We start from the raw sequence: 27,514 nt of genomic DNA on the forward strand, positions 1-27,514 counted from the left end.
CCTCCCTCCCTCCCTCCCTCCCTCCCTCCCTCCCTCTCTCTCTCTCTCTCTCTCTTTGGTTGCTATGCAACTGCAGCAAAAAAGGTTAGAAAGTGTGCATTCTGTACATCTTAAGGGGACATCATTCCAGCGAGTTGTCGGCTGCAGCGAGATTTAAAGGTAGCGACGAGCGTCTGGCAGCGCCCGCCGCAGATTGTCTGCTCTGTCTATCCGAGAGTCTGCTTTACTTTTTAAATGAGTGGGTTTATTCACGATATAAGCCTACAGAAGTTAAAACGAACATCAAATAACAACAATAACCTATAATACATACTTCAGATACTATCCAATAGCCTTGAACTAGGAGAGGAAAACAAGGGTTTAGCTGTTTACAACTTAACTGATGTAGACCCAATTCTTTGCAACCGGTATGTCATCGGTATTTCCAGAATATAGGCACGTTTCCATGGAGACCGAAATAGGGGTAAAGCTCTTGTCAGCTCACATGAATTCCTCGCCTTCCGTGCTTTTGGGGAATTTTACCTCAGGGGGGTGAACGACTACCGAGACATAAACACGCAGGCTACCTGAGGTTCATCGAAATAGACCAAGCGCCACTTTTAACAGCGTTGGTTTACGACTTTCTACTTGTGCTTTCACTTGACTTGGAACGCTGGTGTAGGTTAGCGGTAGAACTACTCAATGTTGGGGCCCGCTCATAGAACAACAGAAAACCAACAAAAATCACTTCGCGTATCACTCCACCAAATCTCGCTACCAATAATGCTAAACATTACAAACTGCACAGTGTGATGTAGCTCCTAACTTACCAACAACAAACATTTCAGAAATATAATATATTTATGATATTTTGAACCATCAGAATCAGACTCAAAGGGATTTATTCGCCATGAAAGTTTGCACAGAAGGAATTTGCTATGGCAGGAAGGTGCATACAATAAACATTTAGTAATCTTAAATTTAAATTAATCATCATGTAAAACGTCCAAAAAATATAAATATAAGATACTCTTCAAACAAATTAATCACAATATAAACCTAATTTACACGAAAGGAATGTAAAGATATGGGTCATCTCTTGGAAACAAACATTTTGTGGCATGTTATGTGACCGCCCACTGGTGGAAAGATTGCGTTATTACATTTAAGTGATTTAATGTGCCAAACTGCTGGTTCATGCATCAACACCCTGATCCTGCAGGTACAACTACCAGGTAAACAAGGTGTGGACTATACCGTTTATTTAGACGTTATATAACAATAATGTGCATTTAGCCTGAGTTTAGCATGAAAGAGACTAAATATATCAACAAAGGACAGTGACTGAATCACTGACAAGACGGGGTTTTACCTTCACAGCCAATGGAAAAACGACTTTCCCACATTATTCTCAGAGGTGTCTGGTTAATGTGAATTTTGTGTCAGTTTACCATCAATTCATGAAAGCAAAAGGTAATATTTTGAACAACTATGATTTAAGTTGAAGATCAAGATGTAATGCAATTTAATTGGATGTTTGATAATTTTTACATTCTTAGCCTATTGTAAATTATCGTAACGTCTCGCGATAAGTCGCGAGATGACCAGGTTGACCCTGCCCTATGTCTCGCGCACTCGCAGCTCCATCGCTCAGTATATAAAGGAGGACAACGAAGACTGAAGGACTGCTGGGAAAGCACAGCCCGGGATTGTAAATAAGACCGTTAAAACCTGTGTTTTATTTACAAAAGTTATGCCGGCTAATTTTAAGTGTCGTTCCCAGTTGTATTAGGTCGTTTTTTCTTTATTTTTGATCTATTCCTCGCTTGTTTTTCGTGTGGTTGTACACTACGCGTGTAATGGCGAGCTCGGCTAACTCAAATCCAGTGGTAAGGATAAAACTCAAAGGATAGTCAGTGAAAAGGTGCTATTATGGCAAATTAAGTGTTAAGTGCAGTTGGGATTGCATTTTGAGTACAGTTCAAATAAAATGGGGAAATAATTAGTTTGCAACATTGATCATCAATAAAATGATTGCCATACGTGCCTCAATAGGCCATTTTAGCCTCTTTTCGAAACCAGATTTGAATTCTGAGTGTGGGGATGCACCGGTTGCCGTGGAACATTTGGTTTATGTAGCTGACAAAACCTCGCTTGCAAGATGCAGTTAGCAAAAAATTTACATTTGGTTATTTTACTATCAGAAATGGCCTGATTTTACATTTGCAGTTAATATTTAGTTAACTAATTTAAGAATATTCGGCTCCTTTTGCACGTCAGAACGTTGTACTGGAGTGAGGTTGCCTTCATTTTTCTTCCTGCCCTGAAGCCAGGCTAGGTAGCAAAATACTTGGTATTAATATAGACTCGACTTGTCAGTTACTCGGTTAGAAATGCAAACGTTAATGTCGGAATGGGGGGTGACTCAATTGTTGTTTTGTAAGCAAGTTTGCCTCGTTCAAGTTGAAAGCACCGTCTCATCCGATGCGTATTGTTGTGAAAAAATTCCCTTCGTCAAAATTAAAAAATGGTTTCGCAGCGAAGTGTTGCTCTGAATTCCCGTAGGATTGTCCAAAACAGCTTTGAAGCAATGCATCACGTCCACCATTCCACGACCTAGCCTGGATAACGCCATCTTTATACCCATTTCTCACTGTCTGCTTTTCTTTCCTACCCCTTCCCGAAAACGTATATTAGAACAGCACAGCAACACTTAATACATTTTGAAGTGGCTAGAATAATCAAAAATATTTGGCACGAGGCGTTACGCGCTGACCGCCGCTCTGTAAAATGGCTTCCTTGTCTTCACTCTCTACCGTTCTGACCCTCCTCCTCTCCGCTGCCTCGTTTTATACAGCCATCTTGGCTCTCTAATATAGACTGTCCGGGATGGGAAGGTGCTACTCAACGCTACGTCACAGGCGCTACATATAAACACCAGGCCGAGCTTTAAATAGTGAGCAGAGAGGGCTAGTCGGGGAAGGAGAGCCGATGCAGCGCTGCGGCCACCGGGGACAAGTACGGTGGCCTGTTTCCGTCACTGCTTCGGGTAACATTTTCGTAACGTTACCAAAGCGACGTTGGACGGTCAGGAGTCGGTGTACATTCTCCGAATTTGACAGGCCATGAAAATAGTTAAAAGCACATTTCTTAAATACTTGCCCGTGTTTAACATGTATTTAACCTGTGCAAAACATGCGTATAGGATAGTGGCGTATTGACAATGATGGATCAACTAGCACACGGACTACTTTTCTGTCTTATACATTTACAACCAGTCTCAGCTCCGAAGAACCCAATACCTTTACATCAAACATGACGATGAATTGGCATATTGTAACAAAATATCAACTTCGGCAAGTAATGCCTGTGCATGGGTTTGAATAGTATATACTGTGTACTAATGTAACAATCTTTCCTCCTTCAGCCTAAACTGTACAGGTCGGTGATCGAAGATGTGATCAACGAAGTGAGGGAGCTGTTCCTGGATGAAGGAGTGGATGAGCAGGTGTTGATGGAACTGAAAACGGTATGAAAGCCCCCCCCCTCATGCCAGATCCAAGTCCCTATTCACACTCAAGGACATGAAAATACTGTGTGCACTATGGCAAGAATCTCAGCCAACCAGTTAGGTTGCTTGAACTGTCACACGCTTACCGTCAAACCAACCAAATCTCATGTAGAAGTTGAGGAAGGGTTTAGAACTAGTTTTTGTAAATGTATTATTGTGAATGGACACTTACAGACCAGTAACCTTTTTCTCCATCTCTGCGACAGTTTGCTTTGTTACTTGTGTGTGGCTTCATTTTGAAGTGTCGCTGCCTTTGGGATAATCAGCTTTGCAGGAATAAACCCATAAACTGCCTTCCGTGCCCTGTTGTTCTGTAGCTTGAGTTAACAGCCTTCAGTTCTTAACTGTCCTTTTGTTTTAGACCAGTCCTTGTCATCCCATTATCTCCTTTTAAGAAAACAGACAGACATCTGCCCATCCGTTATTTTGACTTGTCTCTCTCCTTTTCAACTGTAGATGTAAAGCATTTTATCAGCTGCCTTGTTTTCTGTGAGATGACGTGATGTTTTCTCTGTCTCTGAACGTTCTCTCAACCCCCCCCCCCCCCCCCCCCCCCCCCCCACACACACACAAACTTACTCCTCCCTCTCCTACCCTTCGTAGCTGTGGGAGAACAAGCTGATGCAGTCCAAGGCAGTGGAGGGCTTCCACACAGAGGAGCAGCAGGCCCTCCAGGCTGCGGCCCAGCAGCAGGCTCAGCAAGCCCATGTGGCCCAGACGGCCCAACAGGTCCTCATGCCCCAGCATCAGCAAGGTAAGGGCGGCCAGGAAAGAAACAAGCCCGGGGAAATACAGCTATAGTCTAAACAGACACAAAATACACAGACAGGTATAGAATAGAGTCATGGAATACATATTATAGAGAATATATATATATAAAGAGATAAAGGTCCCGAACATCTCCACCCTGTGCTTGCATAGTGTACTTGTCTAAAAGAATGCCGATTTTGAGGGAGCAGTCCACATGGCTCTTACCATATTAATTAATGACTTGCAGACTCTTGTCTGAAACTATAGTGGGGATTTGAAGCTGCGGCCTCTTGATCTGCAGCCATGTTACTCTAACCGCTAAGCTGCGCGTGTCCTCAGTTGATGGTTGCTCATGTCTGTCCACAGCTCCGCAGCAGCAGGTTATCGTCCAGGACCCCAAGATCCTGCAGCACATGAGCACCACAGGGATGGTAAGAGAGTTCACGCCGCCACTTACGGACACAACCTGACAAGATCTTGTACAGACACAACCTGACAAGATCTTGTACAGACACAACCTGACAAGATCTTGTACAGACACGACCTGACAAGATCTTGTACAGACACAACCTGACAAGATCTTGTACAGACACAACCTGACAAGATCTTGTGTGTCTGTCTTGTGTAAATGTATTAAGTCATTGGATATTTCAGATGGGTGGTGATGGGTCTTGTTTGTGTCGGGACTATGTAGAATCTTAATTTGCTATTGCTGGATTTCAAAGTTGTCTCTGCTTGTGAGTGTGACTGTCACCTTTGACATACTATTTTAGAGGCTCCTGACTCGCACGTCATTTATTCATTAATTCATTAATATGTGTGTGTAATCGTATGCTGACTACATCAGGTCAAAGTTCAGGTTTTATTTCTCTGCCACTTGTTCAGTCCTAGTCTTGTGTGTGTTCCCTGTTTGTCCTCTAGAGTGCAGCAGCTACTGCAGCAACCCTGGCCCTCCCAACAGGGGTCACCCCCTACCAGCAGCTCATCACCAGCCAAGGTAACTGTCTCTCTCCCAATCACCCTGTCTCTCTCCCAATCACCCTGTCTCTCTCCCAATCACCCTGTCTCTCTCCCAATCACCCTGTCTCTCTCCCAATCACCCTGTCTCTCTCCCAATCACCCTGTCTCTCTCCCAATCACCCTGTCTCTCTCCCAATCACCCTGTCTCTCTCCCAATCACCCTGTCTCTCTCCCAATCACCCTGTCTCTCTCCCATTCACCCTCTTTCTCACTCGCTGAATTTCTTATGCTAATCCCCCCCCCCCCCTGCAGGTCAGATCCTGCAGGTGCTGCGTGCTCCTAATGGGACCCAGTACATCATCCAGCCCCAGCAGCAGGTGATGCTACAGCCGCAGGTGATGCCACAGATGCAGGCTGGTGGCGTGCAGGCGCCCGTCATACAGCAGGTACGCCCCATCACACAGGTAAGTCCACGCCCTCCGAACCCCTCACACGCCCTCCGCACCCCTCACATGCCCACTGGGCCTAACACGCATCAGGTGGACCGCTGGATGTTGTTGACGTGATGAATGTAGATGAGGGAGTACAGGCCCCTAGTGCAGGTGGAGGCCCCCTAGTGCAGGTGGAGGCCCCCTAGTGCAGGTGGAGGCCCCCTAGTGCAGGTGAAGGCCCCCTAGTGCAGGTGGAGGCCCCCTAGTTCAGGTGGAGGCCCCCTAGTTCAGGTGGAGGCCCCCTAGTTCAGGTGGAGGCCCCCTAGTGCAGGTGGAGGCCCCCTAGTGCAGGTGGAGGCCCCCTAGTGCAGGTGGAGGCCCCCTAGTGCAGGTGGAGGGCCCCTCTAGGCCCCCTGGTGGAGGCTGAATCCTTGCCTGTATTTGAGTTGTAGTAGATGTCCTGTGGAAGAGGTGGTGTTATGGGAGCTAAGCGGTGTGTTGGTGTGTGTGTGTGTGTGCAGGTACTGCACACTCCCCTCCAGGGAGGTCTGTCCCAACAGACAGGAGTCATCATCCAGCCACAGCAGATTGTCCTTACAGGCAACAAGGTCCAGCAGAACGCACAGGTGAGTTTAAGGACTGACACAAATTGAGATTCAGACGGCTAAATTTGATTCGATACCTTGGCTAAACCAGTATTATTTACAGTTAAATTGATCTATCAGACACTTTCGACCAAAATAACGTATGTCTTGTTTGTTATTTATTGTAATTTAGGTCTAGATATGTAGCTAGGAAACTGTCAAAAGGAACAGGTCCAAAGAATTCCAATATAGCTGTGCTTGTCAGAAATAGCAAATCAACTTAGAAATAGTACTTTCTAGAAATAACGTCAGAAAACCTCCCGAGTGTCTGAATCTGCGTCTGTGTACGTGTAGGTGATGCAGGCGGCCATGGCGGCCCAGTCTAGCCAGGCAGCAGCAGCAGCAGCAGCACAAGCACAGGTGCAACAGCAGGCGCAACAGCAGGCCCAACAGCAGGCCCAGCAGGTGACGCAGGCCCAGGGCGCAGCTCCACCACAGGGCCCACAGCAGCCGGCCCAGCAGCCTCCCATGATGCTGCAGGTGGACGGTGCCGGGGACACGTCCTCGGAGGAGGACGAGGACGAGGAGGAGGAGTACGACGAGGACGAGGACGAAGACAAGGACAAAGATGGTGGCGAGGACGGCCAGGTCGAGGAGGTGGGGGAGTGTGGCACCGTCTAGCTGTGGAAGCTATTGGAAGACGGCTATAGCTAACAGAGGCTACGACCTATAGCTGATCTGTATGCTATAGGCGTCATAGATATTCTAAGACGTGTATGGTTTTTCCTGAGCGTCGTCGTTAAGGAGGGGGTTGACGTTTCCTCGTCTGTTTCAGGAGCCGCTCAACAGCGGAGACGACGTCAGCGACGCGGAGGACCAGGAGCTGTTTGACACAGAGAACGTGGTGGTCTGTCAGTATGACAAGGTAAAGTCTCCTGAAGCTGAGAGGGAGAGTGAGAGAGGGAAGTATTTATGGGAGGGAGTTAGAGAAGAAGGAAGGGGGAGAGGGAGGGATGTAGAGAAGGGGGAAGGAACCAGAGAGCAGACTTGTGTGTGAGCTCACCCAGGTGAAATTCTAGACTGTTATGGTGAGAGTTGTCTGTAGTCCTGACGGCCTCCTCTCCTCCTCAGATCCACAGAAGCAAGAACAAATGGAAATTCCACTTGAAGGACGGGATCATGAACCTGAACGGCAGAGATTACGTTTTTTCAAAAGCCATTGGAGACGCCGAGTGGTAGAGAACAGAACACAAACTCACACACAAACAAAAACACAAACACACACACACACACACACACAGGAAAAAACGCCAGGAACTGGGACTCTCTATCCTATTGGTTAAGAGAGACAGGTCAATTTCCTGTGACCTGAGGACATTCAGGAGACCTTTTTGCGCGAGTGGATGAGAACTCAAGAAACAACCTAGAAACTGTGAAGCCGCCTGCTTTCTATGAGTGAGTGAAAACTAGCCGGTGAGATGTTCCGCCTCCACAAGGCCCGGTGGCATGAGGCCTGGCTCCGAGGCCTGGCTCTGAGGCCTGCTCTGTCTGAGGTCCCCTCCATTTAAACCCACTTTCTAACACCCATGTAGACGGGACCAGACAGGCCCTGCAGACCCAAGACCAGGCCTGGGTCCTCCGCATCCTCACTGAAGGGATAGGATAGCTGTTCGCCCCGGTTGAACTTCAGTGGTACCATAGCTAACGGGTTTGCTGACTCGTACCTGCACCTGCGTTCACATGGCCTTCTGTACAACAGGGGGTCAGGATTCTTCTGCCCGGAGCTCTCAATTCCATTTCACTGATATTCCCGCCACCTTACGGATTCTAGGCGTTTCCATGAAGCCAGTTCTACTGGTACACACTGTGTTCTGCCATACCGGCACAGTTAGGATTTTAAAACATTTTTATTAAAAATTATATATTTTTTTTTCCTTTCTGATGAAGATCCAACACTAAAGACAAAAAAGTTCCGATCTTTAGTAGCCAATAATGGTGTGAAGGCCTGGTTTTTAATTTCTGCTGTACCTTATGATTTGTTATGAATATAAGTGCTGAATCTTCAGATTTCTTACCATCTGCTTTCTCGGATCCTAAACTTGTCTAAGACTACCATTGCGTCAAAGAAAAAGGAATTTGATTGAATCAACCAGAGGATGGATACAATTGTACAAACGACATGCCTAGCTGCAAGCTTTTTTCCCCTGTTTCTGTGTAGTTCTGTACTTTTCAACATTCTGAAGATTTGCACTGCGAGTCTGTGTTTAGAGTCTGTCGGCTGTCTGAGCTTGGCCTTGGCGTGCTCAACCATGCGGTTGTTCTTTTAAACGTGTGTCTTGTGCCGTGTGTCTCTAGTACTGCAGATGGTGTCGACCAGAACTGTGTGTAGGGACATCCCATATCCATAACTTTTAACAGTCATAATCTTTTTTTTATTTTATTTATTCCTGAAAGTTCAGGCAATGTTATTTTTTGGATTAGGGAGGTGGGAGAGAAAGAAAATTGCTGCACCAAACTGTGCTCTTATTCTATTAAGTGGTCTTTTTATTTTCTTTTGGCTGGGTTCATCATGTGACCCCAGCTGGCCAGCTCGGCGCTTGGTTTTAATCATGGTTTTTAAGACGTCCTGTTCAGGTAAACTCATCTGAGGGGCCTGTGTTCTGTACGCCGTTTTGTTTTAACTGTGCCCCAAACTGTTGCATATGTTTGAAATAAAGAAAGTTTTCAGCTATTTTGTTGAGTTGTTTTGGTCAAATTTTTGGGTACCATTTGTAGGGTGTTTCTGTGGTGGTGAATGGGGACACTGAAAACTGGGCGGTGCTGTTTCAGGATATAGATGTGGGTATCGGAAAAGCCAAACATTTCAATGGAACAATATAACTTTTTTAGTAGAACGTTTGGATCGTTCTAGATCTTGGAAAAGCAGAGTTCTAACACGTTGGAATAACTGGGTAGCGATTGTGTCCAAATATCTATTGACCATAGAGCTTAAGTGAGTGTCATTTCACTTCCCAAATGTCATTTCTAATGTGGGCCCCTCGGGTTTGACTCCAGTTTCCAGGCATTCACAGAAAACATTTAGCATTTTACGCTTTTTCTTTTCTCCCATGTATCTTGTGTTTAAACGGCTGTTGCAAAGAAAGGTTTGTGAGGGATATCGTTTGTATTATTCATGTAAAAACCATACTTTTTATAATCAAAGATCTATGTTCATGACCATAACTTGGAAAGCTGTGCTTTGAATACAACAATTAGAGATGGTAGTATTTTATTGAACAGACCTTTTCAGCTCTTTCTTTTTTTTGCCTTTGCTAAACTTTTCAAAAAAAATAAATCTAAATGATTTACGGTGGCTGGTGTTGATTTACAGTAATTTTACGTGGGAAGAGACTGAGTATTGAATTACCCTGTTTATCTTAAGAATTACAAAACAACCATCTTCATTTCCTGTTTTTGGCGAGACTATCAAAAAAGTTGTCAGGCTGCATAAGTGTTTATCCTGTGGTCTAATTGAATTGAAAGACTTGTCATTGTATAGCTGCATACAACAAAATTAGCAGATACCATGCTAGCTTAACATTTTCAAAGAATGTAATAAGATAATAAGTTACAGGTGTGAGACTGTCTACAGCCCTCTGTGTACTATAGCTGAGTCATGCTATACCACACACACTCAGCCATTCTCACGCACTGCTTATTCATTCACCTGAGCAGGAGTGTAATGGATCAGATCGCTCCTTGTTTGGAGGGTCCTGATCTCCTTCAGGGCCCTCTAGAGAGCAGGGGGCTTAGAAGCATAGGATCCTACAAGGTTCTGGAGAGACGTCAGGTTCTCCTTCTGACGTCAGGTCCTCCCCTGGTGAGCCCATAGGCCTGCATGGCCAACGAGGTAATCTAGTGACCCAGTCTCCTCAAGGTGGAAGGAATGTAAGTTCAGAAAAATGACAGGTGTGTATGGCAAATTCTACAGATTCACCCTGTGCTTGTAAAGGATGGAGAGCTGTTCCTCGACGGGGAAGAGGTCGGGGCTGTTTTTGTTGGGACATGCAGATATCTGGCTGTATCTGATGCAGTTGACGTTTGATTCATCTAGCAGATGCTTTGATCAAAGCCACATTCAAATAGTCAACTCATTAGAATATTTTTTCTTTTTTCCCTTGGATCTGCTCTTCAGTTTCTCTCTGAGGTGGAGAAGTTGGAGAGTCGGGGCGGACACGAGTGGTTTCAGAGAGGGCCTGGCCCCTCACGAGGGCTCTTCACTAGCCCCGCTGACCTCCACCACTCTACAAGCTGCTTGGCACAGGTAAGAACACTGCTACCACATTCCTGATCCCTTCCATACCCAACATTTTAAAACTCTTATTTTCTATTCTCTCTCTTTCCCCTCTTTGTGATTTTTCTTTTTTTGATTTCAAAAACTCAATCTGCCAGTGAACGTGTCCGAGGCGCCTTGCCCTGCTTATTTGAGGGGCGGTTGGAAGAGATGGGTTTATTTGAATTACCAGGATAGGAATGATCATGGCTGGGAAACGGGAAGGAGGGATGTATAAACGAGTGCAAACTACTGATTCTTTTGTTTGAGCCTCTGTAGCCCCAGTGCAGTCGCTGGCACCGTTCATGCCTTGAGAATCGCCCCGAATTGCTGTTTCTCTTCTGCATTTGTACTATAGTATTGTACTGTAGTATTGATTTAACGTTTTTACCTAAATAACCAGTGATCTTCTAAAGCAGCATGAAAACAATATTTATCTCCCATTCTCTGAAAGTTATATTCTTGCTTATGTATGATTTTCCAGTCTGTTCAAAGTCAAACTGTCTTTATTTAGCATAACTAAAGACTTGCCTATCGCCTTGAAATAAAGATGTGATCCTTTTTTCCAGGAAAGTTCCCCAGCATGTCTGTGTTTCACTGAAAATGTCGCAGTGCGTATGAAATGCTAACCAGATGTTGAGCTGCCATTGGAAGGTGTCAGAAGAGCTCAGAGTCTGGTACCAATGTCTTCTAATGTGGTGTCATGCGTTGAAGTCGATACCCATCACTTCTCAGGAACCAGAATTAAAAAAAAATCTAAAGTATAGATTTTTTACACCTTATTATACTATTGTTAGAATAACAATGAGAATATGGCCCCATGTTAACTTTTGCAATGATGTTGGAAGTCTATTTCTGTGATTATTTTATGTACTTCAATGAGAACAGTAGCCATGACTTAAAACATTGGAGAAAGATGATCAAAGAAATGTTAAAAAAGAAAAAAATTATTAAAGAAATACATGGGCCCGAGTCAGAAATATGAACCCAGCGCTGTGAAAACGCTCATCTGGTAATGTAATTACTGCTGCTGTAGAGCAGAGGATGGTTCCCACATAGTCTCACATTACCTTTATTGCCACTTCCTGCTTTCGTTTAGTTTCTGGAAGTTCACGCAGTAACACAATCGGATTTGCCATCTTGTTTCTCATCTACAATGTATACAGATATTTATGAAGTTTGAGGTATGTCATATTTTAGACATCACTGTTTGTTTTACCTTTGTTCTGACCAAAGCCTCCCAGACATTTCTCATCTACAACGGAAAGTCAGGGTTCAGTGTTTCTACTGGAGGGATGTGTAGATATGGTTCTAGATCTTTCTCTGTGTGTTTATGAGATGAAGTAACTGCATGCTGTCCTTTCCCCAAGCGTTATGTATGTGCAAACAAGTATCTTGAGCCTGTGTTTCTTTCTCTATACTTTAAAACAACGAAACACAGATCAAATGTGATATACTTCTGGAGTCTTCAATCTACTTGAATAATCAGATCTCCCCCCCCACATACTAAACAGTATGAAATCGTCAGGCAACATTGTGGGGGGAAAAAAAATGTCAGAGCATAAGCACATAACGAATACCGGCTCGCGGTAAAGTGTTTCAACAGACCAGTCCACCACCTACACATCCAGTCTGGATTTCCCTGTGGCCTCCTCCCCCTTCTTCTCCAACACAGACCCAGTCCTCAGAGCCCTGCAGGCTCGGGCTTATGTGTCCAGGCTGTGGCTCTCCTTGGGGGTGGGCATCTGATGAGGAGGCTGAAGGGAGGTGGCGGAGCACTCCTGCAGGTGGAGGGGAACCCCCTCTGCTGCTTCTCCCTTCCTGTCCTTGTCCCTCCGGCCCTGGCACACCCCACTGCTGCCTTTAGACGACACCGTCTGGCCCCTGAACAGCTGTGCCCTGCGCTGGCAGAGCCCCACCTTGCTGAGCAGGATGAACACGTCTCCCCTGAAGGCCTTGGTGAAGATGGCGTAGAGGAAGGGGTTAGCGCAGGAGTTGAGCGGGTAGAACAACACCAGCAGGATCTTGGAGTTGGACACGGTGATCAGAGGCCGGTCCAGAACTGCTGACATGGCGTAAAAGGAAATGGGCGCCATGCACAGGAAGTCAGTGAAGATGAGGACAGCCATGCGCTTGGCGATATTGGTGTCCTTCGACCCGGAGCGGTAGTGTGGGTTGTGGACCGCGCAGTAGATCTTGATGTAGCAAGCGCAGATGACCAGGAAAGCCAGGATGTTGAGGATGAGAACAGACACAATGTAGACCTGGGCCAGGGTGGACTGGGTGTCCATGGGCAAGCAGATGCTAACCTTCTGATAGCTGCTGACCCCCACCAGGGGGAGCAAGGCCAGGAGCAGGCAGAACAACCAGCCGCCCAGCATCACCACGGCCGCGTGCCACAGCCTCAGCTTCCTGTCCAGCCTCATGGCGAAGGTGATGGCGTGCCAGCGCTCCAGGGTGATGACGGTGAGGGTGTAGACGGAAAGCTCGCTGGCGAACACGGTGAAGAACCCGGCCAGGCCGCAGCCTGGGCCGGTCTGCCAGTCGATGGCGTGATTGTAGTACTCGGCCCGCGTGTGGAGGTCGACCGAGGCGATCAGGAGCAGGTAGATGCCCATGCAGAGGTCGGCGAAGGCCAGGTGACACATGAGGAAGCGGGAGACGGAGAGCTTGTAGTGGCTGGTGAGCAGCACCAGCAGCACCAGCACGTTCCCCAGCACGGCCAGCAGGCTCACGAACCACACCGACACGCGCAGGAAGCTGAAGCCCATGATGTCCTCGCACGGGTTGAACTCGTCCGGCGCCGGCCCGCAGGTCACCTCCTCGCCCTCCTCGCACACCACGTAGTCGTAGCGGCTGTCAAAGTCCTGGCTGCTGTCCTCCTGGGGGTTCTTCAGGGTCTCCCCGAACCCCACATCCTCGTCTGTTTGGCCCCCGAAGTAAGGGTGGTAGTGCAGGCTGCTGTGAAAGTCCCTCCGGGGTTCCTGGGGGTCCCAGGAGAAGCCTCCCTCCCCAGCCACCTCCTCCTCTTCCTGGGCCACTTCGCCCCAGGTTTCACCCCTCTGGAGGACCGGGACCCGGAGAGAGCCCACAGACCTCTTCTGGTGCTGGTCGTAGAACGCTGTCAGGTTGCAGATGACATACTCCAGATATCTGAGAAGTAGACGGAAATACGGTGATTAAACATGGTTACAAAGGGTCATTAAGTTGTGGTTGGGTTGTGTTTTGTTGTGTTTTTCGCTTAAAACTTGTGTGTGCCCTGGTGAGTGACTAAAAAGCCTGGCGAGCGCACTTGCAAAAATAAATCTTTAACGTGTAACTTTGCGGTGTTATTTACATTAAGCAGTTGAAGAAAGAATGATTCATCTTTAGAAGCGGTCGTTAGTCCTGCCCAGGTCTCTTCCTACCATAACAGCTGTGAGTGACGCTAATGAAGGCAGCGTTGGAGGGAGTTATAGGTAAACGCGTCAGAACGTTGACTTAATCCTCGCCAAGATCCACACAGTGGAAGTACCACACCTGCCCCAGTCACTGGCGTATGATCATCAATCATACACAATATACACACCCAGCACAGGAGCATTTCATATGACTGGAGAGCAATTCTGCCTCATTCATATAATAGCTTCAATAGACATATTGATAAAATACAAGAACTGTCGATGAAATACAGTTCTTAACCTCCTCAGACGACAAATAAACACTTTCAGGATTCACCATAGAAACACAACTGACCTCAGTCTGAGTGAATAGAATGTAAAGGCCTGAGGCCGTCGCTGTGTGTGAGAAAGCTCACCCTCTCTTCTTCTTCAGGTTCTTGAAGGCGCAGCAGTGGCTCGGGTAGGTCAGGTCGGCGGTGGTCAGGTGTTTAAAGGTTTTGATTGGTGGGAGTTTCTTCAGGGACCAGGCGTTGCGCGCCATCAGCTCCCTCAGCGACTCGAGGCCAGCACTGGGGAGGGATGTGACCCCCGTCAGGGACACATCCCTGGGAAGAAGAGAGGGAGAGGGCTCAGACAAAGGCCTTTCACAAAGTTCATACAGGTTGTTTTCACCTGGTTACCCTGTTCTGGATTACTGATGCACCACTCACACAGAGGGAGCTCTGTGTGTGTGTGTCTGTGTGTGTGTGTGTGTGTGGATGTGTTTTCCACACATTCAGTAGTGGAGTACGTGGAAGTATACGATGGCATGTTTAGCAATCGTTCTAGCCGTTTGTTCGAGAAAAAAAAACATTTTTCTATCTCTGTTTAAGTACTTGTTCTAAGCATTCCCAACCCGTTACTGGCAATGCATGTGACACAAGAGTTTCTGGAAGAGAGTGAACACATCTGTGTCACCACCCCTGAAATGGGGAATGTCTTCTTCATCGTTTTCAATTAATGAACAGGTTGTTTGTTATGCACTGCTCCCATGCCAACCCCAGAGACTCAGAAAGACAACCTCGCTATAGAGACCAGGCCTTCACACACACATCCTGTCTGATAACAATATCAGTACACACAGTACACTGTATCCTAGCACGCTTCCCCTCACCGAGGCCAAGAAGAGGGCAAACACAATTACATCTGGCAATCTCTTATCTCTAAACAATCGCGCGAAAATGAACGTTTAACGATGATTTCACGGGATGCTCGCTGACATGGATCAGATGATGACTTGCGGAGTGCTGAGTCCCGCTCTGGCCTCGTGTCTCCTCTCCAAGGGAATATTGTTGCAAGGCCGTTGAAAAACACAGCAAGACTGCGAGCGGAGAGAGACCGTCTGATTCACTCATTCTGGGATGTTTGGTGCATGACCTAATCTTGGTGACCTCACCAGGACATGTTTCATAGAGAAGCAGCTTGGAAGAACGATCATCACAAGACAACCACAGTGTTGTTTGCTATCCTACTTTTTCTTTTGTTCATACCGTTGTTTAGTTTTTAAATTTTTTATAATTTTGCAGACGCTTTTATCCAAAGCGGCATACAAATGCATATGGAAAGCAAAGCTGAATATCAAGTATCAAGTTCTAACAGTATTTTGTTTGTCTAGTCAATGAACGGTCTGTAATCAAGCCTACCAGGCACAGTGCAAAGCAACCAGATCTCAGCTACCAGGCAAGGTGCAACAATATCTGACTATAGTGCATTGCAGCAAAACAAGTGATGTCATAAGTGCACCATCAAACACAGTTGTGGTGCAGGCTCTTGCCAGAAAGTGATACAACAACATCTCAAATACAACGTGCAGCGAGAGGACAAATTTGCAGATTAAGTAATGCACCTTAGGCCAAGCAAAGACAAGTTAGTTGAAAGAAAATTAGTAAAAAGCGTACGGCATTAAGAATTTGCCTATGTAATTTCCAGTGAGGGGTTTCTGTATTAAACTCGCATAAAAGGGAAGAAGGGTTCTCCTCCGTGTCTTCAAGAACCTAAAGTGACAAAGCAGATCGGATGTTTGGCTCTCCCACACTCGCAAGCACACAACCCGTGTCTGATTCCCCCAATCAAAGAAACAGCTGTCGTTAAGCCATTTTCACTTTGAAGAAGGCTGTGGCTAGTCTACTATCACGATTCCCAGACATGATACTCTCTTCTTAGCCTACATGCATCTCTAATAAGAAAGAGATAAATCTACAAAGAATCCTCCTTAGTAGATTGTGAAGAGAAATAGGCCTTGGCTACTAAAAGAAAGTCTTCATTTATCAACTAAATATGAATGATTCTTTAAACACACAATAACTTATCCATACAAAAACTGGGATATTTGATAAAATATATTACAGGGTGTAGGGTAATGTAGAACGGTCATTTGTATAAAATCTTTATTTATACAGGTGAATCTCGCTGAGATAAATAATCTCTTATGCGAGATCGATGTGGAGATTCCTTCGTGTGCTGGCGGATAGCCTACTCACAGGATCGTGGGGCCACTAAGAGTTCCAGCAAACGTCCTCTCGTCCATCTTGGCCAGCTGCTTGTTTCTGTGAAGGTACCTGGAGAGGGAAGTTTAAAGAGCTGAAGAAAAATCAAACACGACACCCTTCAATCCCGTCAATTATACAGACTGGTTTTAAGACACGTCGCCTTTTTCTGGCCCCCACACCCCCATCGCCCCTGTAGCCTATGTATCTGTGTTTATTGACACGGCTATAAGGAGTTGCGTTACGGATGAAGTCTTGTTGTTTTAAATCAGACAACCGGAGAGGTTACCTCCAGAACATGGTGCACCTTTAATGTACGTACCCAGAGATCCCCAAATCTAATTATGATAATAAACCGTTGAGGGGACTGTTTGTTTTGGTCGCACTGCACTGGGATCATCTCTCACACCGAGCGCGCTCAGAGCCAACACAAACACCCATGTGGTAAGACTAACTGAAAACTAACGGGAGAGTTTGGCCGGCCGATGTCTTCATTAAGGCTCTGGAATCCACTAGGGTCAGATATGGAGGGGGTGGGGATTAGACCGGGGGGTCAATATCACATTAATATTTAATATCCTGACGGGAAAGCAGAGAGAGGTGACAAAAGAGGAAAACGGGTAGGCGAAAAGACAGGGATGAGGTTAGGGGGATGTTAAAACGTTATTAAATCAAAATGAGTATTCCTGTCATCCTGTATTCAGCCAGTTAGTCTGACCTAAAGAAACATATCTAACCGTTCCAGGCTGGCCCAGATATGTTCTTGTTGTTTCTGGTGTGGAAGTGGAGGTACCGCGATGTTGATTTCCTGATGGACACTTTATAGGGAAATTGTTTCCATGACAATAAGAACTTTCCAATCAAGCCCAGGATTCCTCTCGTCCTTCTTGGGTAGTGTGAATTTATGTAAGGATTTATAAATGCCAAAGTGGGTGAATCCGGTCAAATATTATTATTATGTTTTTCTACAATACTGAATTTACTCATTTATGAGGATTCAGTCAAAGATAACCACTGTTAGTTTAGGGAAAGACCATCATCTTAACCAATATACATTTTGATGTGGCTGTCAGTGATATGTTGGCAAGTTAGTACCTGACTAAATTTGATGATAAATTAATCTATGTGCCTTTAAATTAAAGGGGGTCAGTTGGCAGAGTTTTGAGAAACAGCACTAGGGAAAGTTTATCATGTGTATACAGTAAATACAGTACACATAGCCTACTATATACAGAACAGGGTTAGGCTGAAATAAAAAAGTTCTAAATGCAAAAATGCTTTTAGACATAATGAAATGAAAAGACTAAACAAATAGTTCTCTACATTGTACTTTAATACTGTCGCCCAAATACAGAAGACAAACAAAGAAATATTTAAGATAACATTTGTGTAAAAATGATTGGGTGCTCAAGCCCTTTGAACAGGACTAGGCTACTTACACAGCATCCAGCTTGGTCCCATTGAAGGCATGATGTTGCACTTCCATAAAGCCATTATTGTACAGCATCCTGTAAAACAGTTATTACCCAAAAACATGTTACACTACAACAAATTAGCCTGTCATCATAGCTTCTTAAACACATTTATGCATGTCTTTCTGCAATGACATACTTATCTACTCTGGAGATGATCAGCACATTTTCCTTAACATATTCTGCTATGTATAAAACCATTATTGTTTACATTGCCTGGTAGCTGAGATATGGCAATTTTGCGCTGTGGCTAGTAAATACATGCTGTTCTTTGACTCTGACCACCGACCACTGACGGAGGTGACAGCTAGATGTCCATACAGCAGTACTACACTCACACAGTCAGCACTTCGCTGGTGATGCCACGGAACGCGTTGGCCGGGATCTCCGTGATGTAAGGGTGATCTGCAATTTCCCTGTTAGGAGATCGAAAGGAAATGATGTGGTGAGACGGATGTAGAAAATGTTCTCTGAAACCCAGAGACGCCACACTCTAGTCTACAAAACTGGATTTGGAAGGTGGAATGAAAACTTGATGAGATTGTTGAACATCTTGAACGTAGAACATGTATTTGGGTATTTTTTTACTGTCCCCACTGCCCCCCGCCCCCCTCCACCACACACACACACACGCACACAACATCCGCTTGGTATATTGTGTTGTACAGGAAGAACCACGCCCTGATTCCAAACATGCTTACAGTATAAAGTTCATGTCGTTTGAGTGGATGTTGGTCAGGTCGGGGAAGGTTCTTAGGCCCGTGTTGAAAATTCCTCTGAAAGGAACAGAGAGAGACACGTTTAGATAGCTTCCCAGCCCTGACTACCTAGTCCCTCCTACACCAACCGTTAGAATCAGGACAGAAGAGGATATGAAAGAGGACATGTTGTCTGTGGGAGCCTTTAACCATGAATGGAAAGAACAGCTAAATTATAATTGTGTGTGGCAAATATGTGTAGGTCTATATTTTAAAGATATGTTTCAGGCTTTTTACATTTTACAGTTGGAGAGAGAGACATGGGAAGAGAAAGAGCGGAAGACATGCAGGAAATGGCCCAGGCCGGAATCAAACCTAGGCCCCTTGTTAAGGCCTAAGCCAGCAGCTTTTCACCGGCGAAAAACCCCCCCTCAAGCCAAATATTTGAAGACAGGTCTAATCTCTTTATATAATGTTAAAGTAATGTTGTCAGTAGCGGAGACTCACAATTGCGTCACAATATTTTGAATCTAATCGCTTCTGAACCTTCTAGTAGTTTCTGGTGCCAGTTCATTACAATAACTACTCACAGGTATTTCAGGTTTGGAAGATTCTTGAATGCCTCTGGGTCAATGTAGGATAGATTTTTTGCATTCCGTATCTCTCTGAAAAGCAGACACAACTGTTAATGAATATGTTATCCAGTGTATGTTCCCCAGGGCAACATATGCTAACAACATTTAAAAGCTTTACTATCATATGACTGAGTCACTAAACATACAGGTTGTGTTATGACAGAATTGGGTGGTAGATACAAGGGTTTGATTCATGAAGACACAGTTCATAACAGTTTTCTTTCATGTCTTCTGAAGGTTAGGATCGTGCTTCAGGTGTACTGACACTGCCAATAGTAGCTATGCTATGCGTACTCTACACACACGGCCCGCACACGCACACACAGCACACACACGCGGACATTCAAAGTACACACAGAGACACTTAAGCTGGCCACACACACACATACAACACACACACTAGATACAGATCACGGCAATCAAACACATCCCTCAAACAAAACAGGCCAAAGTGCATACAGGATTAGGGGAAAAATCTCAAAATTGGTCCAGCTCTGGAAACAGGGGTCAATTAGTGTTTCATTGGTGTGTTTACCCTGGTGTGCCCTGGTCTGGAAGAAGGCCAGAGACCAAGACAGACCAGCTCTCTGCTTTCCTAAACCATGTGGTGCAAGGCCCCAGTTTACACACCTGGGAAACCGCACTCAGCACCCAGTGTGTGTATGAGCTGTAGTGGGTGTGTGTGTCTGAACTCCTGGAACTGTAGTGTGTGTGTGTGTGTGTGTGTGTGTGTGTGTCTGAACTCCTGGAGCTGTAGTGTGTGTGTGTGTGTGTGAACTCCTGGAGCTGCAGTGTGTGTGTGTGTGTGTGTGAACTCCTGGAGCTGTAGTGTGTGTGTGTGTGTGTGAACTCCTGGAGCTGTAGTGTGTGTGTGTGTCTGAACTCCTGGTTCCCTAGCGTATGTGTCTGAACTGTGTGCAGTGAACCTTGAACCAACCACTACTTCCACGTATCCTTCAAATATCCTTGTCCCAAGCCTCCAAATGCCCCTGTCCCCAGCCTCTAGATACCCCTGGCCCCAGCCTCCAAATGCCCCTGTCCCCAGCCTCCAAATAACCGTGGCCCCAGCCTCCAAATCTACCTCTACAGCTGTTATCCACCAGACACAAACAGCTGACAGGAAGCAGAACATTAATTTCTGTCTGACCCCTGGAGGAAACCGGAGAGGAATGTCGTTATTAGCGGTATGGCACACAACCGGACCAATCAGCAGTGAATAGACCGTGCAGATCCAATGTCAGTTACTGGGCTTCAGCAGTTACAGGAAGCATAGTCTCTCCTCAACACACGACACAGTGGTCTAACCAGCCATGGGAGGGGTTAATAACGAGAGTCATCAATCCGAGAAAACAAAATGAAATCTATAATTGATTAGGAAAACGTATGGTACCTGGAAGAAGTATGGATATAGAAAAAAAAATGCTTAAGTTACAAACCAGGTCACCAATATCACGGAGGGGTTGATCTATACTGTTAGCACAGGGTAGCACAGTGTGTATATCCACACTGTCATCAACGTTAGTCCCATCATTTAGAATAAATTCCATCTGAGACACTTTAACAAGCACTAAAGCATGGACAGGAAAACCATTTATTTACATGTGGTATCCCATCTCAAGTAACATGGTTGTTACGGCTGTCTCTTTAGAAGCAGCTAGGCGATGATGGACAGCACACAGCGCTTTACAGTAAATGCCCATTTTTGGTCAAAGGATTACAGAAAAAGCCAGTTAAAAACAGCTATTCTCAACATTCTCTAGTGGCAGGCGATGCTAAGTACACATCTGAGACATTTGTGATGTTTTTTAGAACCTTGTTGATTGAGAGTTGAATACTGGTAATGTTCTGGTAATGTTTTTACAGTATTTTGCTGAACCTTTTTTCCTAAAATAATGTTGATATTGACCTTGAATAACAAGATATGAATGCTGAACAAGGCATCCATACTTACATATGTGTGATTTTATTCAGGTTGTGGAACGAGTGTTTCTCCAGTTTCTTCAGCGTCGCATCCACCGACACATATCTGAAACAACAAATCAACAAAACGTGTACATTGACCCCGTCCATTTTACAAAAGGTACATTTCACTTGCACCTTCTGCAAATACACACACTGTAATTGGACCATAGGATCTACAAAGCGAGCCAGTAAATTATTCCTAAGCCTGAAACCCACCCTAACCACCAACTACAGTATGCCATAGGTCTCTAGAGCTAAGTGTAATTTTACAGGTATGTACCACATAGATCCATTTCTTATCCATCAGTTACAGCTCTTTTATTTGTTATTTCTCGGTAACTACTGTATACTTAATTTCTCAAAAACTGGGAGGTGAATTTTTTGAAAATTGAATGAATCTATTCATTGTAACATAACTATTGACTTACTCCTAGACAAAATTACCCATTTTGACAATAACAAGTACTCTTTCACTGTTTGCTAATTAAGGAGGTTGTAATTTTAACACAAGCACATTTCTTGGCCTGGACAAACCAAACTGCTGTCCTTTCTCAATGCACTATTTGTATGTCACAAAAGAGTCTGCTGGACACATAGATAAACACATAGTTAAATGTAAATGACAGGTGTCATGAACACTGCCTATTTACCTGTAGTACTAACTAAGGATCAACCAGCAAGCTACAGGAGCAGACATAAGCCTTTTGGAAGAGACTGAACTCAAGAGACTGTCTCTCCTTACTCCTCAACCACGTTCCCCAATATCTCCCCTCAACCTTATCTCCTCATCCTCTCTCCTAAAATTCTCACCTCCAACTTTCTCCTCCACATCTCTCCTCATCCTCTCTCCCCAACCTCTCCTCATCCCCTCTCCCCAACCTCTCCTCATCCCCTCTCCCCAACCTCTCCTCATCCTCTCTTCCCAACCTCTCCTCATCCTCTCTCCCTAACCTCTCCTCATCCTCTCTTCCCAACCTCTCCTCATCCTCTCTCCCTAACCTCTCCTCATCCTCTCTCCCTAACCTCTCCTCATCCTCTCTCCCTAACCTCTCCTCATCCTCTCTCCCTAACCTCTCCTCATCCTCTCTTCCCAACCTCTCCTCATCCTCTCTCCCTAACCTCTCCTCATCCTCTCTCCCTAACCTCTCCTCATCCTCTCTCCCTAACCTCTCCTCATCCTCTCTCCCTAACCTCTCCTCATCCTCTCTTCCCAACCTCTCCTCATCCTCTCTCCCTAACCTCTCCTCATCCTCTCTCCCTAACCTCTCCTCATCCTCTCTCCCTAACCTCTCCTCATCCTCTCTCCCTAACCTCTCCTCATCCTCTCTTCCCAACCTCTCCTCATCCTCTCTCCCTAACCTCTCCTCATCCTCTCTCCCCAACCTCTCCTCATCCTCTCTCCCCAACCTCTCCTCATCCTCTCTCCCTAACCTCTCCTCATCCTCTCTCCCTAACCTCTCCTCATCCTCTCTCCCCAACCTCTCCTCATCCTCTCTCCCTAACCTCTCCTCATCCTCTCTCCCCAACCTCTCTCCCCAGCCTCAGCCCAGGCCTTTCCTCATGCCTGGGCCTTTCTGCGGTGGGAGGATCCACATTCCTATTCAGGAATTAGCATTAGCACTTCCAGGAGTAATCAGCAGTCAGCCGTGATACTGAACAGAAGGCCCATCATCCGCCTGGGTGGAAGACAGCGGGGCAGGGAACACCAGGGATGGTCCCCCCCACCCAAGAAATAGTGTGAAGGTGGGTAGACTTCTTAAGAGACAGCAGGTGAATGGGAGGTGAGTCATTCATGGGATTTGCACACCAGATGGGAGGAATCACTTACATGCGTGAGATGTTGATCATGTTGGAAAAGGCGTCCGCCGGCACTGATGTCAGTCGAGTCTCCAGAAGCCATCTGTTTGAAAACAAAGATGGAAACTTTGGTTAGAGACACGTTCAGTATCGTATGAGCAGTGTCTCTTCACATCATCTTCAGACAGAGGTTCTGGTCTACCCACAAGTTAATTGTCACATCGATTTAATAATTTTTGGGGACTGGTGAATCATGCACAGACAGCTATTGAGAGACATGTTTTGAAATGTACTGATGAATGAGCCTTAATACATGAGGTAGCGCAATTCCCAACAGTTTGACTGCTTGGCTTTCTGAAAAGGAGACTATAAGACTGCTATTATAAACGTCTTACTGAATCAAACGGAATTCTCAACTTTCTCAGTAGGCAGTGGCCCAACATTGATAGCTTGTGTGTTGCTGCTGGTTACGTTTCCTCGCGGGCGGGATGAAAGGCGTCTTTGAAGTGCTCGGTATAAACTGTGTCATAGGAACATGAGGGGAAAACAAAACCTCAGGTCTGACTGGACTCGGACCCTGAGCCAAGATAAATAAGGTCTGGTGCTGCTTACAACCTGGAAAGAGAGGGAGGGGCATAGAGAGAGGGAGGGATAGAGAGAGAGAGAGAGAGAGAGAGAGAGAGAGAGTAGGGGATATAGAGATAGGAGGTATTGAGAGGGAGTGATAAAGAGAGTGGAGAGAGATAAATAGAGAGAGAGGGAGGAAATAGAGATGAGAGAGAGAGGAGAATCAAGAGAAAAAGATAAAGAGACACCGCAGCTGCATCTGTTCCTACAAATCACCCTGATATCATTTATATTACATAGAAATAACACCTTAATTAGCAGGTAAGTTTGGGTGTCAGTAGCAAAGGTTAAGAGATGCAATTAGATCCCTGTCTAATAGGGACCAGCAGGCATATCATCAGTGTGATGTGAGTCATGGAACCGTTACCATATTATACACTGTCCTCTAAGCAGGAGAAGAACCAGAAGGAATGAATGATAGGAGCTGTCAATCTCCATTTGGACTTTAACTGTCCAAACACATTCAACACATCAACCGGCTGATTATTAGAATCAATTATGCTAGATCAGTGAGAACATCTAAAAGAAGGTAGGTCTCCAGGAGCAGGGTTGGAGTATAAGCCTACAGTACAGGAGGGTAGCTCTCCAGGAACAGGGTTGGAGTATAAGCCTACAGTACAGGAGGGTAGCTCTCCAGGAACAGGTTTAGGGACCCCAGGGGGGATACTGTAGGGGGGGACATGCATAGTCATTTTGGTGGAACAATGGGCTAATTCAGGATTGGGAGTCATTCGTGGGGGTTCCTCAGGAGAGGTGGGAAAGGGAGCAGGCAGAGGTCTTTGACAAACTCAAACAAACACAGGGACACAGAGCAGACCTCATCATCATCTGGTTGGTCGGCCTGTTTCGCCGTAACCTCAAATCCAAACAATCGGAGTGTATTATGGCGGAGAGGGGGGGGGGGGTAGCAGGCCATCACTCGGTCTTTAGAGAAAATTACTCCCTCAATTTGTCATTAAGGGAGAAAGGCTGTGACAACAAACAAGCTCGAGACGAGTTTGAAGTGGGGAAAACCAACATAATTTGTAATGGTGTCAGTGGAGAACTGACAATCTGCCATGTTCCCTGTGGGGGGCTGACTGCAGGTAGCCAAAAGAGAGGCCACATAAATAACAACATAAACAAACCCCAGCAGAACCAGTCTCACCAGACTGAACCCCCTCAGACAGCCCTTAATCAAGGCGCTAGATACTGAAGAGAAGGGTGGTATTATGAATTCCTTCAGATGTTTTAATATGGGAATTCACAGGAGGATTTGTACCTGCTAACCAGTTAATCTGCAGGCAAATTCTCTAACCACTAAGCTATGCCTGTCCTGGTCTGTCCTGGCCCTCTCCCCGGCAGAGTTACAGCAGTGCGAGGTGGGGGTAGCTGGTGCATGACAAGAGCAGGGACCAAAACAACACCTCAGTTTTGAGATCACTCTGATGCCTCTAATGTGTTTTCGTAAAGAGTTTTAAACAGATTACCTCAGAAATGCACAATATGAAGTAATTCTAACCGTTTCCATTTCTGTCCACAGTAAAAGGTCTGTGTCATAAATTAAAAGTCAGACCATGGTCATCATTTCCATTAATTACAGTAACAGTTAATAGATTTGAAACTCCACCAATAATTATTCAATTTCACTTAGTAAATTCAATTGGTCACATGTAACCCTAGCTATGGTCTATGTGAGGTTTGGAAACAATTTAAAGTTTTGGAGAAAGTGGGGCCATTGTGTTTTTATTCTTCTTCAAATGGCACTTTTTTTGAGTGTTTGAGCAATGTGCTGCAGAAAGTAAATATTGTATTTTAAGGCATTGGGCAGACCCAGGCGTTGGAGCCGGAGCAAGCTTGCAGTCACGCTACGCAGGCTTTTAAGAGCGGCTGTGCTTTGCTTTCCACCTCCAGCTCTCTCCAACACATGGATCTGAGCAACCTGCAAAAATACCAACGCAAAAACACACTCACAAAGCAGAGCACTTGACTCAGGTTCACTTGAGCAACGTTCACTTACTCAAACAAACGCATGCACTGTTGCACACACACGTGTGAGACACACCAAGACAGTCAGGTGAGTGAAACTGACTCTGTGTATATCTACCAGAACATCACTAACACACATGAATAACCAGGCAGCCTATTTGGTCTATTTTGGTCCAGAGTTTTTATGGAGCTCTTTTCATTAGAGGGCATTTGGCTATTCTCTGTCTTCTTGTTCTTTTTCGGGTCGACGCTGGGTAAACTTGGCGAGGATGAAGAATGTGACGGCCCTGTGGGGACGTCTGGAGGTCTGAATTGGGGCGCTGATGGGGAGGTAATGCTATGTGATGGCTCCCCTGGAAGGCGAGGGCTGTTTGGGCCGAAGGGGGGGTCTGGTTGAGGAGGGCACCACAGTGGAATGTGTTTGTGTGAAAAAACAATCGGACAAAGACAATGTGGATTATCACTCAGTATTCAAGCTCAGCTGCTGGAGGGGTCTGTAGAGGCGAGCCTCCACCACACACACACACACGCACACACACATGCACACCTGCTAATCTAAAACATGCAGGACAGTGGGCCCTGAGGACCAGGGTTGAGGACCACTGCTCTAGAGGAAGTCATAGACTCAGCCACAGAACAGTAATTTTAACATCTGTCACTATGAAAGGTTCCACAATGCTATGCTTCTCCCAAGGTCATTGTAACTCTGTTCTACCGTCTTACAGTTCGCCAACTCATATACACATTCTCAGAGCCTTAACAGAGTACCCCCTTTTCCATCCCTTCCAGAAGGTTCACATCTACTTCAGGATTCCTGACAGATTTCTCATGTATACAGTGTAAACCATGGAACAAGGCTAATTGATGTACAGCACACCAGACACTGCAGTCATTCATGTCAATTCCCCCATTAACCTATTCACTCTATGCCTAACGTCTCATGTCAGCGTGACTTGCGAGATGAAGGTGCATCCATCACCTCCACAGGTCCACTCATAGAGGTGGACAGAGATCTGCTCTAGGAGCTGCTCTGTTGGGCAGGACCAGAGCCAGTCAGACCCTAAATCCTCCAAGTCTGCCTGGCTGGCAGAGCTAAGCTCACTCTGCTGAGGGATCTGTGCAGTGGATTTCCTCACACACTCTCACTCCCTCACTCAAGCTCAAAATCAAGATAATTTCTACAACACAAAAGTTTTTGAAAATTGTTTTGCCTTTTTGCCCAAATTGTTCCATACCGATTCTTGTTTTTAGAATACACTTGATCTACTTGGATACTGTAATTATAAAACACCATTAAAGAATGCATCAGACAGTGTAATGAGATGCATTTTCACAATATTCACTTGTCTCAAAAACATCTGATTAGTAAATAGGTAATCCTTCTTTCAGTGACACATTTTCAGGGGACTTTAACTCATTATAAATATAAATTGTTTTGAGGGAAGTTGCATGTGGACTGTAATGTAGAAACTGTTTACAGTAGAGGGTATTTAAATGTATTAAATTAAGTTTAAAATGTTTTCTCTTTCTGTCTCTCACACACAGAGGCACACACGCAGATACGCGATAATAATAAAAAGTCCCAAAATGATCTGAGGACTGTTTACTTACAGTGTATCTGTGTTTGCAGGAAATATTGGGATGACATCAAGTTCAAAGCATGAGATGGTGTAGGTCTTCCACTCTGAGCATTCACAAACAGCTGGGCAGGATTCGGGTTCGCCCAAGGTGATGATGGAAAAGGTAACAAGGATAATCAGCGCATATGTTATCACGTGCATGCTTCGTTGATCCTTTTCCTCTCTTCTCTTCAGTCAAATAAATGTATCATCTGTTCCAGCCAAAGCAGCAAATGGAAGTTGA

At 45.4% G+C, this 27,514-nt stretch overlaps 2 protein-coding genes across 3 annotated transcripts; one reads left to right on the forward strand and one right to left on the reverse strand.

Moving 5' to 3' along the window:
• Positions 1–1,610: 1,610 nt before the first annotated feature.
• Positions 1,611–9,006, forward strand: gtf2a1 (general transcription factor IIA, 1). 2 transcript variants are annotated; one of them, XM_047022024.1, is made up of 10 exons: positions 1,611–1,868; positions 3,407–3,508; positions 4,154–4,304; positions 4,667–4,731; positions 5,222–5,297; positions 5,573–5,724; positions 6,213–6,317; positions 6,630–6,932; positions 7,111–7,200; positions 7,407–9,006. In XM_047022024.1, the coding sequence occupies exons 1-10, from the start codon at positions 1,839–1,841 to the stop codon at positions 7,512–7,514; spliced, it is 1,182 nt and encodes a 393-aa protein (XP_046877980.1). In that variant the 5' UTR covers positions 1,611–1,838; the 3' UTR covers positions 7,515–9,006. The 2 variants fall into 2 exon arrangements, with proteins under 2 accessions (XP_046877980.1, XP_046877981.1); XM_047022025.1 differs by lacking the exon at positions 1,611–1,868 and adding an exon at positions 2,920–3,028.
• A 2,616-nt stretch (positions 9,007–11,622) lies between these two features.
• tshr (thyroid stimulating hormone receptor) lies at positions 11,623–27,438 on the reverse strand. The gene is made up of 10 exons (XM_047021790.1): positions 27,263–27,438; positions 23,088–23,159; positions 21,249–21,323; positions 19,253–19,327; positions 18,666–18,740; positions 18,303–18,380; positions 17,932–18,000; positions 16,487–16,564; positions 14,384–14,572; positions 11,623–13,740 (listed from the first exon to the last, which is right to left on the reverse strand). Exons 1-10 carry the CDS (start codon positions 27,430–27,432, stop codon positions 12,294–12,296), a joined length of 2,328 nt encoding a protein of 775 aa, XP_046877746.1. The 5' UTR covers positions 27,433–27,438; the 3' UTR covers positions 11,623–12,293.
• Positions 27,439–27,514: the final 76 nt, after the last annotated feature.

Source organism: Hypomesus transpacificus, chromosome 6 (genome assembly GCF_021917145.1).
Source record: "Hypomesus transpacificus isolate Combined female chromosome 6, fHypTra1, whole genome shotgun sequence".
NCBI lineage: Eukaryota > Metazoa > Chordata > Actinopteri > Osmeriformes > Osmeridae > Hypomesus > Hypomesus transpacificus.

Excerpts from the sequence above, each read along its gene's own strand:
- gtf2a1 (XM_047022024.1), top strand. The coding sequence starts at position 1,839 with ATGGCGAGCTCGGCTAACTCAAATCCAGTG. Across the intron at positions 1,869-3,406 it reads CGGCTAACTCAAATCCAGTG|CCTAAACTGTACAGGTCGGT; the intron begins GTAAGGATAAAA and ends TTCCTCCTTCAG. Across the intron at positions 3,509-4,153 it reads TGTTGATGGAACTGAAAACG|CTGTGGGAGAACAAGCTGAT; the intron begins GTATGAAAGCCC and ends TACCCTTCGTAG.
- tshr (XM_047021790.1), bottom strand. The coding sequence starts at position 27,432 with ATGCACGTGATAACATATGCGCTGATTATCCTTGTTACCTTTTCCATC. Across the intron at positions 23,160-27,262 it reads CCTGCAAACACAGATACACT|ATGGCTTCTGGAGACTCGAC; the intron begins GTAAGTAAACAG and ends GTTTTCAAACAG. Across the intron at positions 18,741-19,252 it reads CTTCCAAACCTGAAATACCT|AGGAATTTTCAACACGGGCC; the intron begins GTGAGTAGTTAT and ends TGTTCCTTTCAG.